A 14197-nucleotide genomic window follows, 5' to 3' on the forward strand; every position below is an offset into this window, starting at 1 on the left:
TCATGCAATATTAATTGAGCTATAATTTTATTGTGATAAAAGCTGGGCACAGCCAGTGATTAGTCATCGTGAAGATGTCAGGCATAAAGTTTGAGGGAAATCTTGAGACATCAAACATCTTGTGTTTGCAAAACCCAATTATGCAATTCCTTTTATTTTAGCAGAAACAAAAATAAATGCGCAAGGAAAAGGAAAGTTTAGGAAAAGAATATTAAATTATTTGAAAATGATTATTACTGACAAAAAAACCTGACCATGACAGACATGTTATTTTGGAGTAAATTCTCTCTTACCAAAAGGCGTTACACATATGTATCATCCAAGTGGTTTTCTATTTATAAAGCGATAAAAAGGAAGTTACAGAGCTGCTGTAAAGCCAATATATATACACATGTCATACTGCCTATAAAACAGAAACCTTGTGGAGTGTTGTAAACTATTCTTATAAACTCTGTTGGAAAAAACAAACAAATTGAAAACCCAATACCAGTTGACATATCCAAGATAATCACCTTAGTTTCTCTTATTAAATTAAACCTTTCAACCATCTAAATAACTTTTACCAATAGACAAATAATGCAGTTTTTCTCCTGGTGATATTTTGTATTCGCATGAATATTAAACATAAATATGCAATCAAAACTACTGAACTTTTTTTCAACTGAAATTGAATTGAATTATTCACCAACAATAATATAAATATTTCACACACATCAAATCACATACCCTAAAATAGTTTTCCTTTAAATAAAGTTATATTACAGCCTTGTCAGTGCCTCAAATTTGCAGTTATGTGGGACTAATGTGCACTCGTCATCTGTAATATAAACCTGACTGAGAATGAAGGAAAATATTAGCTATTGATAATTTGTTTGAGAAAGCAGAAAATAGGTGTTCAATCCATTGTCCATTTTTTTGGGTGAATTTTATTTTAAATATCCTTATAATCCTTATAATTGACCCATGCATTTTCTTTTAATTTTTTAGTGCAAAACCATTGTTTTGGCAAGTGGGCCATAACATGCAACATCAAAACGGTGAAAGAAATATTTGTGGCACCAAGCATCAGTACTACATAGCATTATTTCAATCATCTATACTGCAATACGAGTTCTGTTTCTATTGCTCAACTCTTCTCAAATACGCTAATGAGCCTGTGGTCTCTATTTCTGAACAGTTATAGGTTCCTAATTTAAACCAAACACTTGTAAATAGCGAGTAGAGATTACTACTACATTTTTGTAAAGGGCACTTTAGCTGGTACCGTTAATTTAATTTGAAACAACATGATCTATTTAGCCTACCACAATATACAACTACAAGGACTTCCTGGTGGCATCCGGTATATCTGTCAGACCAACATGAGCAATGTGATAAATAAAAGCAAACCTACATTGGGGCCACTAGAGATCCCATGCAAGTACTTGTTCCCAAATAAGTTTGAGCCTTTTACAAAAGGAAGAGTTTAATAGTTTGAAGCACATTAACGCCTCTAAGGTGTGTTTCATTATGTATAACAGACAGTGGCATTGAATGTATAGTACAGTACTGTATAAAGGAAAAGGTTGTTGGGAAGAAAAGGCCCAAAAGATTTTGCCTGAGGTTCCTTAAAGTTTTATTTAGACTTGTGTATACATATTTGTATATTAATCTTTGCTTGCCTTTTGAACTGAATGTAAACCTTACAGGTGATAGGGTATACATCTTTAATGACCTGTGAACAAATAATAATGGTCTTCGTGAAAGAGTGATGTATTAAATGAGAAATGTGTTTATTGCAGAAGAAACACAAAGACATTCATGACACAATGATTTGTTCCTTATTCAAGTAGTTTTGAGGAAAAGGAAAATGTGTCTCTTTCTCTGGCAGCATATGAAGCAAATAAATGCATAACGACTAAAAGCCTCAATGCTATGTAACACTTTCCAAACTCTTTGTTGTCCAGTGCATAAACATGATGCATGTGCAACACAGCAACATGTATAAAACAAAAGACATAATTTATCTCAAATGATCTCCAAAATATAATATAATGTGTTTATGCAGACCAATTACCCATCTGTGACAGTTCTTGGAAACATTGTTTGTTTGCCATATACATTTTAGTTTCCTGTCTCACACTTGTTTTAAACAATAACATAAAATGTATTTACTGTGTCTCGTAACAGTTAAGATTAAAGTTAATGCACCAACTCTTAAGGAGAAAAAAAACATACAAACGCACTATCACATAATAGAGCATCCCTATCTAGCTTATTTTGCTGTGTTCCATAATGTCAGCATAAAGGCATGACCATCACCCCACCCCCCACTTAAATAAGACTTACGAAACCCAAACGGTCAATTATGCAATTGAAAATCTATTTTTAACTTTTTTTCTTTTAAGATATATACACAGTCTTAAAAAAAACCTGTAATGTGTCTTCTGAGGGAGGGATCGCATACAGCCCACTGCAAATACCTGTCCCTGACCGCCATATCACCTACTGCTACCAGAGCTTATGAAATCCTTAGTGCATACTCAGGTATTTTGGAATTTCACCAATGACAACTGGTAGATGATGCTCAGTGGGAACTGGACATGTGTAAAAGACTGCATGTGATCCCACCTTCTGAAGAATAAAGATTCTTCACCTGCAGCTATCATAAAATACAATATGCTGAAGAGTGTATCTAACCAACAGAACAATATAGGCAGGATTTTCAATTTGAAAAATGTTAGTCCATTGCATGTATACTCTACCAGCTTCATCATAGGATTTACTGACCATGTGATTCCAGGATCATTAATTAAAAGAGCAATATAACAGACTTCCCAGGTGTCCAAGGACAACCCCTTGAGCTGTAAAAATGTATATATAAAACATATATTTTCTCCTTTATTAATGTATTTTTCTTTAGATCACTGCATCTCTCTCACACCTTTGCTCCATTTTTTTTTGTGATAATCTTTGGCATCTTTTTGCCATCCAATTTGTGTATGTCTATCTAAACGAGTAATTTGAGCAAATGGATGACCTAATTTACCAATAAGGTCCGCCTTACATTTTAATAAACACTGATTTACAGCACTGCCGTCTCTATGAATTCACAAGTTTTCTATCAGCTAGATACTGTACCTTGGTGGCAAGGCGACACTCCACAACTCTTATGTTGAAATGAGCTGTTGCGGCTTTGTTCATTTCAACGCAGCTACTAGCAATGACGAAAACGGCTCCAGTGGGGAGTTTCACATTGGTCGCTCTCAGAGGGCTGAATTCTATCAACTTGGCCTATTGAAACAATGAGAAAATAAAAATACACAATAGCTACATCTAAACTATGACAAAATATTCCAATCCCCGCTTCATATAATATAATAACTTTATATTACAAGGAACAAAAATATTAAATAAATCTAACTATACTGGCCAAAACACCATGGCCTTATGACAACCATGTCTGCAATCGTGCGCTATACACAGCCTAAGACATACCAAAGAAGAATGCACATGCCCTGGAATACAAATATGTATATGTATATGAGCAATTATTAGAAATGAAAATTGTGCAATCTACCACCTTCCAACACATTTTTAGCAGAAAGAATTATAGATTAAAAAAAGAAAAAGATGCTTGAAGCCTTTACTTTTAAACATTACCTAGCTTAATATTTTGCCAGAAAAAAACAAAAAACACCTGTCGTGTCTTACTTGATGACATGATATTGGGAACACTGTTGAGTTAATGTCTTCAACGGGCCATACAGTTATACAAAATTTGAGTTTTGTAAATACACACAAATATTTTTTGCTACTGCCTTTTTAATTTTGTTACATATGTCATCAATATTACATTGATCATAACTGCAACTTTCATAAAATATTCTGTATTTTGTTCAGAAATAGGGACCTCACAATATGTATAGGAATCTCCAGTATGATTTGAGATTTGTTGGCAAGTCTGAATTAACAATATATATATTAAATATGCTAGTATTGAGATCATGTTACATTAGACAATGTTTTTTTATAGTTCCAAAAACAATTTGCAAATCCCAGTAAGTGAAAATTTTCTAGTACTGTGTGGCCAGCTATATGCAGCACATGGATTGTTTTCCATGCTGTTGGTATACATACATAGACCAATTTTAAATGGAAGATAAATGTGTTCCATCTAGACACCACAGTTGTAATTTGGATAAACTAAACCACAGTGTTTCTGAGAACACCAATTAGTGAACGTGACTTATGGTTAATACATACACATTGCCAAACCAATGGATAAAGACATAAAGAACTACATAACATCTACTAAACCTATCGCCATTAACAGGGTTTTACACCTTCAGGTTACTTTTTGTTTATTGGTTTGGAAATGCTGTCAATGTTTACTAATTACATATATTTCTCTTCTATTCATAGCTTTCTTCTGTTCTTTTCAGTCATGTTTTACATCATCTGCAGAGGTGATTAATCTCATTGACCTGGTATAAAACATAGCTTGCCTGTGCTCTCTGCATGGGATACAACTTTATCCAGGGACCAGCTTTGTGTCATATACCTGGGTACAAACAAACAACTTACCTAATGATTTAGACAAGAACATTGCTAAATGACAGAGAAGGAAGTTAGGAGGAAAAAGTAGTGTAGAGCTCTTTTTCTTATAACACCACCCTTTCATCACCAGGTATAATCTCTGCACAAACATAGATTAAAATATATGAATTCCATTACAATGCAGAAATGCTGTTACTATAAGCATAAACTCCTATAAATATCTGTATAAATACTGAATGTTTATGTTATTGCTTAATTTCCTAAGTTACTTACAGTTCCTTCCTCTGCCAGGAATGAGATGGACTGGTCCATCCCACCACCTTCTGTGCCAATATAACGCTCAGATTTTGCACAGGTTTCTGCGACTTCTGCCTGAAATTCAAAAAGTATAGTATAAGAACATCTAAAGATTATGCACTATTTTGTGAAAATTAGTCAAATGTCAGGCAGCCATATAAACCAGGAAATAAGATGAGGAGTCACAGCAGATGAAGTATCAATCAGGCCTGTGTCACAGATTACTGGGCTGTGTGATCAGTGAGAATGCACAAATCCAGAATTAAGCAATGAGTTTGGTAAAAATACTTTTTGGATTTGGCCAACTAAACACAAATCCTGACTTCTTAGCAGTTTTATTGTGGATAATACATAGTTATTTAGTGGGGACAACATATAGTTATCGATTCCAACAATGTAAAATTACAAATAATATATTGTAATTTTGGTCCGACTTGCTTTAATATGCAATTTAGGGATTGGTATCCAGCATACCTTATGTAAAAGGAACTTGGTAGAACCCTTTTATATGGGTATGTGGTTTACTGCATCCCTAGTAATCAGCAATCTGATTTTGCTCCTCTTATGCTGCCACCTAAGCTAGTAACTAGTAAACAGATTTTGGGGGTCATACATAGTGTTGTGGCTTAACTATATAAAAGCACAAAGTTAAGCTATTACATTTGGTCAATTGTGACCTACAAAGGGGTCACGCTAAGTTTACAAGAAGGCTTCTCAGACAATCCAAAATAACCTCAAGTAGATAAAACAGAGAAATGACTTTGAGCCATTTACAGGTTCACATCTGCTACAGGAGGTCCACTGTAAAATACCTGAAAATATTGATGCATGTAGTGTTCCTCATGAGCTGCAAATGTAGTGTTTGCATTTGCTGCATATTTAAATCAGAGAGGAGGTAGAGGCAATATGGTTTATCACAGTGGAAGCCTGTATTTTGACTGTAATGTATCAGAACATGCAACAGTGATGCTTCTATTGCACCTAAAAAGATTATGTGTATCTCCCCAGCCCTGAATAACGGTTTCAACACAGAAACTCAAGTCACATAAAACTGGCAGTAAATAGTTCAAAGCACATTTATGCAAATAATACATACTACTGTACTCAAGTGTCCATTTATACTACTAGTATGAAGAGACTGTACCCTCAAAAATGTTTTTTTTCTTTTTGCAAGTTTCCCTAGCACAGTACTAGACGTCATTTAATGTCCCTCAGTGCAAGTAGGGAATTGTGCCTGTAAACACTTTGTCTGCTCATATTTTGCAATAGGTCAATTGTTCAATTTTAAGCCTTGCCACACCCTCATTATTATTATTATTATAATTTATTTATAAGGCGCCACAAGGTTTCCGCAGCGCCGTACACCATACAAACAATTGACAGTACAGGGAATAACAGTACAAAACAATAAACGAGTAGTACCAAGACTTCAGAGGCTCCAGGCAAAACAAATATATGGAGGTTGGAGCAGAAGAGAAGGCAGAGAGACAGGAGGGAGAAGGGCCCTGCTCATACGAGCTTACATCCTAAGAGGAGGGGAGACAGACGAAAGTCACAGAGGGTGTCGGAGGAGGGGAGCAAGCGCTCCCCTCTACTGAGGAGGAGCGAAGAGAGGAAAGAGACCATAGAAAGAGGGTTAGGTGGAAAGCTGGTAGGCTATGCGGAAGAGATGAGTTTTGAGTGCCCGTTTGAAGGAGCACAGGTTGGGGGACAAACGGATGGAGCGTGGGAGGTCATTCCAGTGCAGGGGGGCAGTTAGGGAGAAGTCTTGAATTCTCATCTTGCTCTACTGATGATGCCACACACATAACCTCCCATTAGGTCTTTCCCCCAAGTTATTGTGTCCCATCTCAAACTATTTGAGAGAGAATATTTATTTTATTTTTTTATTTTTACATATTAACTGATTAGTTTAAGGTTTACATTAGACAAATGCAAAGGGAAAATAGTCGATTAGAGTCTCTTTAACAAATTAGGAAAGAGAGAGTGAAAAGGACATTTAGTCCGGAACCTCCACCCACACTTTGTGGTTTCTGCCCAGTTTCCAAGCCAACTGATGTGCAAGAAGCAGCTACAATTAAGCACATAGCCTGACACAAAAGCTAATAATTACATTCTCTTTTGCCAAAGAAATAGAATCTTGGATTCTAAATCCATTGTGCAATAATATATTGTCTGACAAGATATGTGGTCTCTACAGTCTTTTAGGTAAAAAAAATAAATCAGCTGGTTAACGTGGTTACCATACAGTGTTGTGTATAGGAGGGGCAGGCATTCAGCCATGTTGTTGTGCTGAAAGATATTAATTACAAAACAGTACAAGCTCTGTTATCTATAAAGTGCCAATTATGGACAGACATCTAATATCCCTAGTCAAAAAAGAAATGTAATGTATATTCACAAAAACGATTTCAAAATAATTAGTATAATGTATGACTTTGGGTCCTGTCATATCTGGATGTATTTTAGGTCCTTAAAAAATGTTTGAAAGAGAGAGAGAAAGGGAGGTATTTAATAGTTAAACATTTGTGCAGCAGTGCACCTAGTTTAAAGATAAACAGGTGGAGAATACATGTGCCAAAATAATAGTAGAGAGTCAATTTAACTTTGATGGCTTAAAAGTGTCCGTTTCCCACAGATGCAGTTGGCTGACAGAGTGTGTGTATTATATACATACATATACACATACACATACATACAGACACATATACATACATGTGTGTATATTATATTATATATATATATATATATATATACACACACACACACAAGTTAGCCCGTGCATGATACTCATGCATTCTAGTCAAATCAAGCTACTTAAGGTGTTAAAAAGGTTATTGTCATGCATTTGGGGCTAGGCCAGGCCTCCTCTGGGGAAGAGCGTTACTTCCCGACGTAAGCGCCCTTTTTTAACATGGTTTTGTCCACATGTCACCACCTCATCATTCTTCTCCATCACCTCATTCTTCATCTTCATCGCCATATCCTTAATCTCCATCGTCTTACTGTTCTAAAACCTCTCGATACACAACTGCTAAACACCTTATCGCTGTGCTCAATCAGTCTTCCTTGAAGGGCAGTATTCATAACCTGCACTTTCACATCACTGCTTCTCCGTACTCGTGAAAATGTGACATACAATTGTCCATGACCAAACACAGGCTCTGGTAAATAAATACCCACACGGTCAAGAGTTTGAGCCCTCAACTCGTAAACTTAGCCTTTACTACCCCTCCCACGGGGGGGCAAGGGGGGATGATGGAAGTTAACTGACTTCACTATTATAAATTTTTGGTCAAATAATGTCAGTATACCAAATTTCAGGTCAATTGGATGAGCCCTTTCTGAGAAAATAGTTTTTTACACACACACACACACACACACACACACTAACACACGCCGCTAGGCTTATATATATTAGATATATACATATATACACACACACACATATACATACACACACGCGCCGCTAGGCTTATATATATTAGATATATACATATATACACACACACATATACATACATATACACACACACATACACACACACACGCCGCTAGGATTATATATATTAGATATATACACACACACATATACATACATACACACACACACACACACACACACACTGATCAGCCACTATATTAAAACCACTGACAAGTGAAGTGAATGATATTGATTATCTTGTTACAATGGCACCTGTCAAAGGGTGGGATATGTTTGGCAGAAAGTGAAACAGTTCTTGATATTGATGTATTGGAAGCAGGAAAAATGTGCATGCATAGGGATCTGAGCGACTTTGACAAGGGCCAAACTGTGGTGACTAGAGCATCTCCAAAATAGCAGGTCTTGTGGGGTGTTCTGAGTATGCAGTTGTCAGAACCTACCAAAAAAAAGTGGTCTGAGGAAGGACAACCAGTGAACCGTTGACAGGGTCATGGGAACCCAAGGCTCACTGATGCAAGTGGGGAGCGAAGGCTAGCCCATCTGGTTAAATCCCACAGAAAAGCTACTGTAGCACAAATTGCAGAAAAGCTAATGCTAGCTATGACAGAAAGGTGTCAGAACACAAAGTGCATCGTAGCTTGCTGCATATGAGGTTTGGTAGCCACAGACTGGTCAGAGTGCCCATGCTGACCCCTGTCTACTGACCTAAAGCGCCTGCAATGGGCAAATAAGCACCAGAACTGGACCATGGAGCAGTGGAAGAAGGTGGCCTGGTCTGATTAATCACATTTTCTTTCACATCATGTGGATGGCTGAGTGTGTGTGCGTCGTTTACTTGGGAGAAGTGATGGCACCAAGATGCATTATGGGAAGAAGGCAAGCCGGCAGAGGCACTGTGATGCTCTGGGCAATGCTCTGCTGGAAAACCTTGGGTTCCCTGCATTCGTGTGGATGTTACTTTGACACGTACCACCTACCTAAACATTGTTGCAGACCAAGTACACCCCTTCAGTCTGAGCCATGGAGGCCCATCTCTCAAATTACAGGACTTAAAGGATTTGCTGCTAACGCCTTGGTGCCAGATATCCCAGGACATCTTTAGAGGTGTTGTGGAGTCCATGTTGGCAGCATGGAGGCTTAGCAATTAGCACTTCTGCCTCACAGCACTGGGGTCATTAGTTCAATTCACGAACATGGCCTTATCTGTGTGGAGTTTGTATGTTTTTGCATGTGTTTTCGTGGGTTTCCTCCGAATACTCTGGTTTCCCCCCACACTCCAAAAACATACTGGTAAGTTAATTGGCTGCTATCAAATTGACGTACGTGTGTGTGTGTGTTAAGGATTATATACTGTAAGCTCCAATGGGGCAGGGACTGATGTGAGTTCTCTGTACAGCGCTGCGGAATTAGTGGCGCTATATTAATAGATGATGATAATGATGCCTTAGCGGATCAAAAACGATTTGGTGATATGAGGAGGGCCTACACAATATTAGGTATATGGTTTTTAATGTTGTGGCTGATCAGTGTATATTATATATATATATATATATATATATATATATATATATACACATATATATATATATATACACATATATACACACACACACACATATTGTAACAAAAGGAGGCATTTAGCTGGCAATATGCAGAGAAAGCAGGAAAGTAGAGTAAAACATTTGTGCAGTAATGCACCTAGATTGAATGTAAAGACCTATGTATGAAAAGCAATAGTTTAAGTTTGGTTTAACTTACATGACTTGAAATCCTTCCTCTCAGCAAACAGACAGGGTGTGTCTGTTAGAATTACAGAGCCAGTGATAGGCGTTTCCTTTTAAAGAGAAGGTGGGTGTGTCACCTGTCCATCAAGCTAAGGCTGGGGGAGGAGTTTCAGGTATAAAAGCTTGTTTATATCATTTGTGCACGGAGACCAACGCTGGGTAAGCTGGCTGGTCCTGAGAGAGAGCTGGACTATGTATAGCTAGTGTTTAGGGTCTCCATGATTGCTGTGCAAGTATACGGTGTCAAAACATTTACTATCCTGACAATAAAGCACCATAAAAAGGAAGAAGTTGTTCGCGTGTGCTTCTGCAGTAGCGGGCTCTTGCCACAATATATATATATATATATATATATATATATATATATATATATATATATATATATATAAAATGTATGCTCTGTATTGTCTTCCAATAAGACGAAGATTAAAAAAAATACAAAATAGACTATAAACAGCATTAAAAAACAAAAAAAAAACCACATAAAAAATATAAAATTTTACCGGTTTTTAGCTGTGCAATAATATTACACAGCCCAGGGAAGATGAAATGAAAAACAGCCATTTGTCCGATCTGCCCAGACTACCCCTATCAGTTCATTCAGTGTCACCTTTATTTTACCAATTCTGTGTTTGAAAATTAACTGCCCATTTCCTTTTTGTCTGCCAAAACGGAATTTTGAGGGGTAATTTCATAAGACTTTGACATGTAATATGTTAAATGCTTTCACCGTGAAATTAAAATCCTTATGCTCAAAATCCTTCTAAGTTCAATGTCAAGAACACTCTGTGTAGCTTTGCACCAATGTATGTTTCACCGAATAAATCATACATACCTACTGTCTTAAATGTCGGACTACGAATTTCTGGTAGTTCTCCCAAACTTCAGAGACAGCAGGCAAGCCAGGGGTGACCTGAATGATACGATTTACGAATTGCGTAATTTTTGCCCTGCCCCGTAATGATGCGATCACGGCTAAGCACATGTGTGGGCCGGGGCCAAAATGACATGAATCGCTTTGTTAAGTCCCCCGTACACCCACCATAGTCACTGGACCTATCCTCTTGGAGTTAGATAAAGTTGATAAGTATGGTATAAACTGCTTGACAACCCATGAATTGTCAGTATAGACCTTGATATCAAATTCTGCAGTTGGGTTTTGATACAACTAGGAGTAAATCCAAGCATCTCATTTAAAATAATTTCATACATTAAATACATTTTAGTTATTTTAAATAAAAATTTTACTCATAAGTGTCCTGGCTATAAATGATTGTAATGATTAGCCAGCTGGGCACCAGCTTACTTTCAAAGCTGTTGAGATTGGACTGCAAGGTTTTACTATTGAAAGGTTGTATAATACAGATATCCAGTATTGAGAGAAGTAGCAGAGTATATTTTAAGTTTGTATTTTTTTTGACCCAATGTCCCAATGCTGCAGATGACCTCAAACAAGGTAATTGGAGCTTGCAACAGATCAAATATAGTCATTAGTTCAATGTTTTTTTTGTTCAGATTTACAGTGGTAAATTATGCTATTAACATATAGCTTTACTAAAACTTCTAAAATGGAACATTGCAGGTGCTGCCCATAGCAACCAATCAAATTCTAGCTAAAATGTTCTAGTACAGTGATGGGCAAGAGGCAGACCCTGTAGCCTTCATCTTTGGCCCCCAGCTTCTTCCTGCTCTATCGTCAGTTTGGTTTGTCATAGCATGCAACACTTGTTAAAAATGACTGATATGTTATTACAGTTAGGTGTCTCTTTGATTAAATATATGATCTTAACCTATTGCTGAGACTAAGGGTAATGTGCTGGCCTATTGAAGGTTAGTGTGTGTGTCAGGTTGAATATAAGTGTTCTAGAATGTTCATAGCTAGAATTGGTTGGGCAACACCTCCAATTTTACTTTTTAAAAGCTTTAGTAAATTTACCTCTTGGACTTGGTTACCTGTTAGGAGTGGCAGTAGTAATAACTGCTTCAATGTTTGTAATGCAAAAATAGTTTATATGAAAAAGCAAAAACAGTTTTTTATGTAAACTGTTTTTGCATTACAAACATTGAATCACTTATTACTACTGCCACAACTAACAAGTAACCAAGTCCAAAGGGCACTAGTATAATCAAGCCCCTTATTTCACTCATATACATAATATTGCCATTAGCGCTGGTACACCACCCTTTATATAGCTACTATTATCCACAAGATTTGGATCACCTTGTAAACTGTACATCAGCTGCTTGAGCAAGATCATATCTACTGTAATCTGTCCCTGTGCGCATTTCTAAAATTTAAATTAGTAAATTTACCCCCTGAGACTCAGTTAAGACTTGGGATCATTTAAAATATTATCATGTCAGTGTTATATGATGTTAAAGTATAAATCTAATCTAACTTCTTAATGTGATGTCCCCAAGTAAAGTTTTAAGAGCATTGGTTCAAAATTTAAGTTGCTAAAAAGCATACAATTAAAACACAAAACCACAAATGTCGAAAACCATTGATCATGGACTCACAAGTTGTTATTATTTGTTTACTGTAGCTCAATGTTTTTTATATGTTAACTCAACAAATTATGTTGGCAAAATGAGCTGCAATACTACATTAGAACATTAAGTCAAACATCTCCTAGCCATTACCTTATTTTAAATATACCACAACATGAAGATACATACTATTTTGTACATCATTCACTACCATGCTTGTCACTGTGAAAAACATAATACCAAAAAATTCAGTGTTGGACCTTAACATAATTCCTAGGCTTACGTGCGTTATATGTGCATGTTTAATTGTATACACACTGTAAATAACTAGCATGCAGTGCCAGAGGAATTTACATCAAAACACAAGTCAAGAAATTAGAATTTTAGGTAAGAGGCCAAGAAAAGGTACAGTCTAGAATTTGCAGTGTTTAAAGTTCTTATAAATTGGCATTTGTTGTGGTTGGGTGGGGGGGGGGTGAATGTAAAAATAAAAAATACACATAGAAGAAGCACTTGCAGGTAGAATCAGCAACATTGGAAAATTATATTATAGACCAAAACAACCCATACGTTCTAACACTCTTGTTTACCATAACATTACAAACGTGGGAGTCCAGCAACAGACATTGGATTACAACATCCATAATACCTTTCATATATATGTATATGCTTTGGAAATATACAAATAGATGGTGTAATTGGGAATATAAATAACTTCTAAGACTAAGCCCACTTTCATGTGCTAAGAAGTATGTATTCTCCTGAGTTCTGGGTAATCAGTCATCTGCATTGTGGAAAAAAGTATCACATGTGCAGCTCAGGGACAACCTTTGATCGCAAGAGATATTTACAGAAAATAAATCTCTTTTTTTTGTGCTTAAAAAAATTTGTAGAGATTTTACTAATGAGCCGTGAATACGTTTTCCAGGTACACAACAAGAAAAAAAAAAAAAAGAAGGGTTAAAAATGTCTGTCAGTACAGATTCCACATATTGCAGACATACAGTAAAATGATATATAACCAATACATAGTACATATATATAGTACAAGTTAACCCGTGCATGATACTCATGCATTCTAGTCAAATCAAGCTACTTAAGGTGTTGAAAAGGTTCTTGTCATGCATTTGGGCCTTAGCCCAGGCCTCAACCACCAACCACTCCCCACTGTCACCCCCGGCAACCACCAACCACTCCCAACTGTCACTTCTCCTTCAATAAATATATATATTTTTTTTTTAAATCTTTATAAACACTTTTAACAATTAACAAATTAAATTAACAAATTAAAAACATCTTAGTATACCAAATTTCAGCCCTTTCTGAATTTTTTTTTCCACACACACTAAGAATTTAGTAGGTCAGTGTATAACTCCGCCCAGCAGGTGGCGCTGCAGCTTGGTTTTATTTTTTCCACACACACAGACAGACTAACACACGCCACTAGACATTTATATTATAGATATTGCATTTTGTAACTGTACAACCATTTATCCTTTAAAGAAGCCATGTTTATAATCTCCTGTAACATTTTATATGCAAACTTGTAAATAGTTTCCCATATATTAGGAAATTCCCTAAAACACTGTTTAGGGGACTATTTTTCTTACTATTTAGACCCCCATGGTTATTTAATAGCCTA

General features: G+C 36.4%; 1 protein-coding gene across 1 annotated transcript in view; it reads right to left on the minus strand.

Annotated features, from left to right (window-relative positions):
- The window catches only part of GALK2 (galactokinase 2), a 124375-nt gene that overhangs the window by 32569 nt on the left and 77609 nt on the right, over positions 1-14197 (minus strand). Inside the window, exons 6-7 of the mRNA XM_075207964.1 lie at positions 4813-4911; positions 3121-3273 (exon numbers count right to left, since the gene is read on the minus strand). Of these exons, the coding sequence (XP_075064065.1) occupies positions 3121-3273; positions 4813-4911 (252 nt within the window). The remainder of the gene's footprint in view (positions 1-3120; positions 3274-4812; positions 4912-14197) is intronic.

This window comes from Mixophyes fleayi, chromosome 4 (genome assembly GCF_038048845.1).
Source record: "Mixophyes fleayi isolate aMixFle1 chromosome 4, aMixFle1.hap1, whole genome shotgun sequence".
Lineage (NCBI taxonomy): Eukaryota > Metazoa > Chordata > Amphibia > Anura > Limnodynastidae > Mixophyes > Mixophyes fleayi.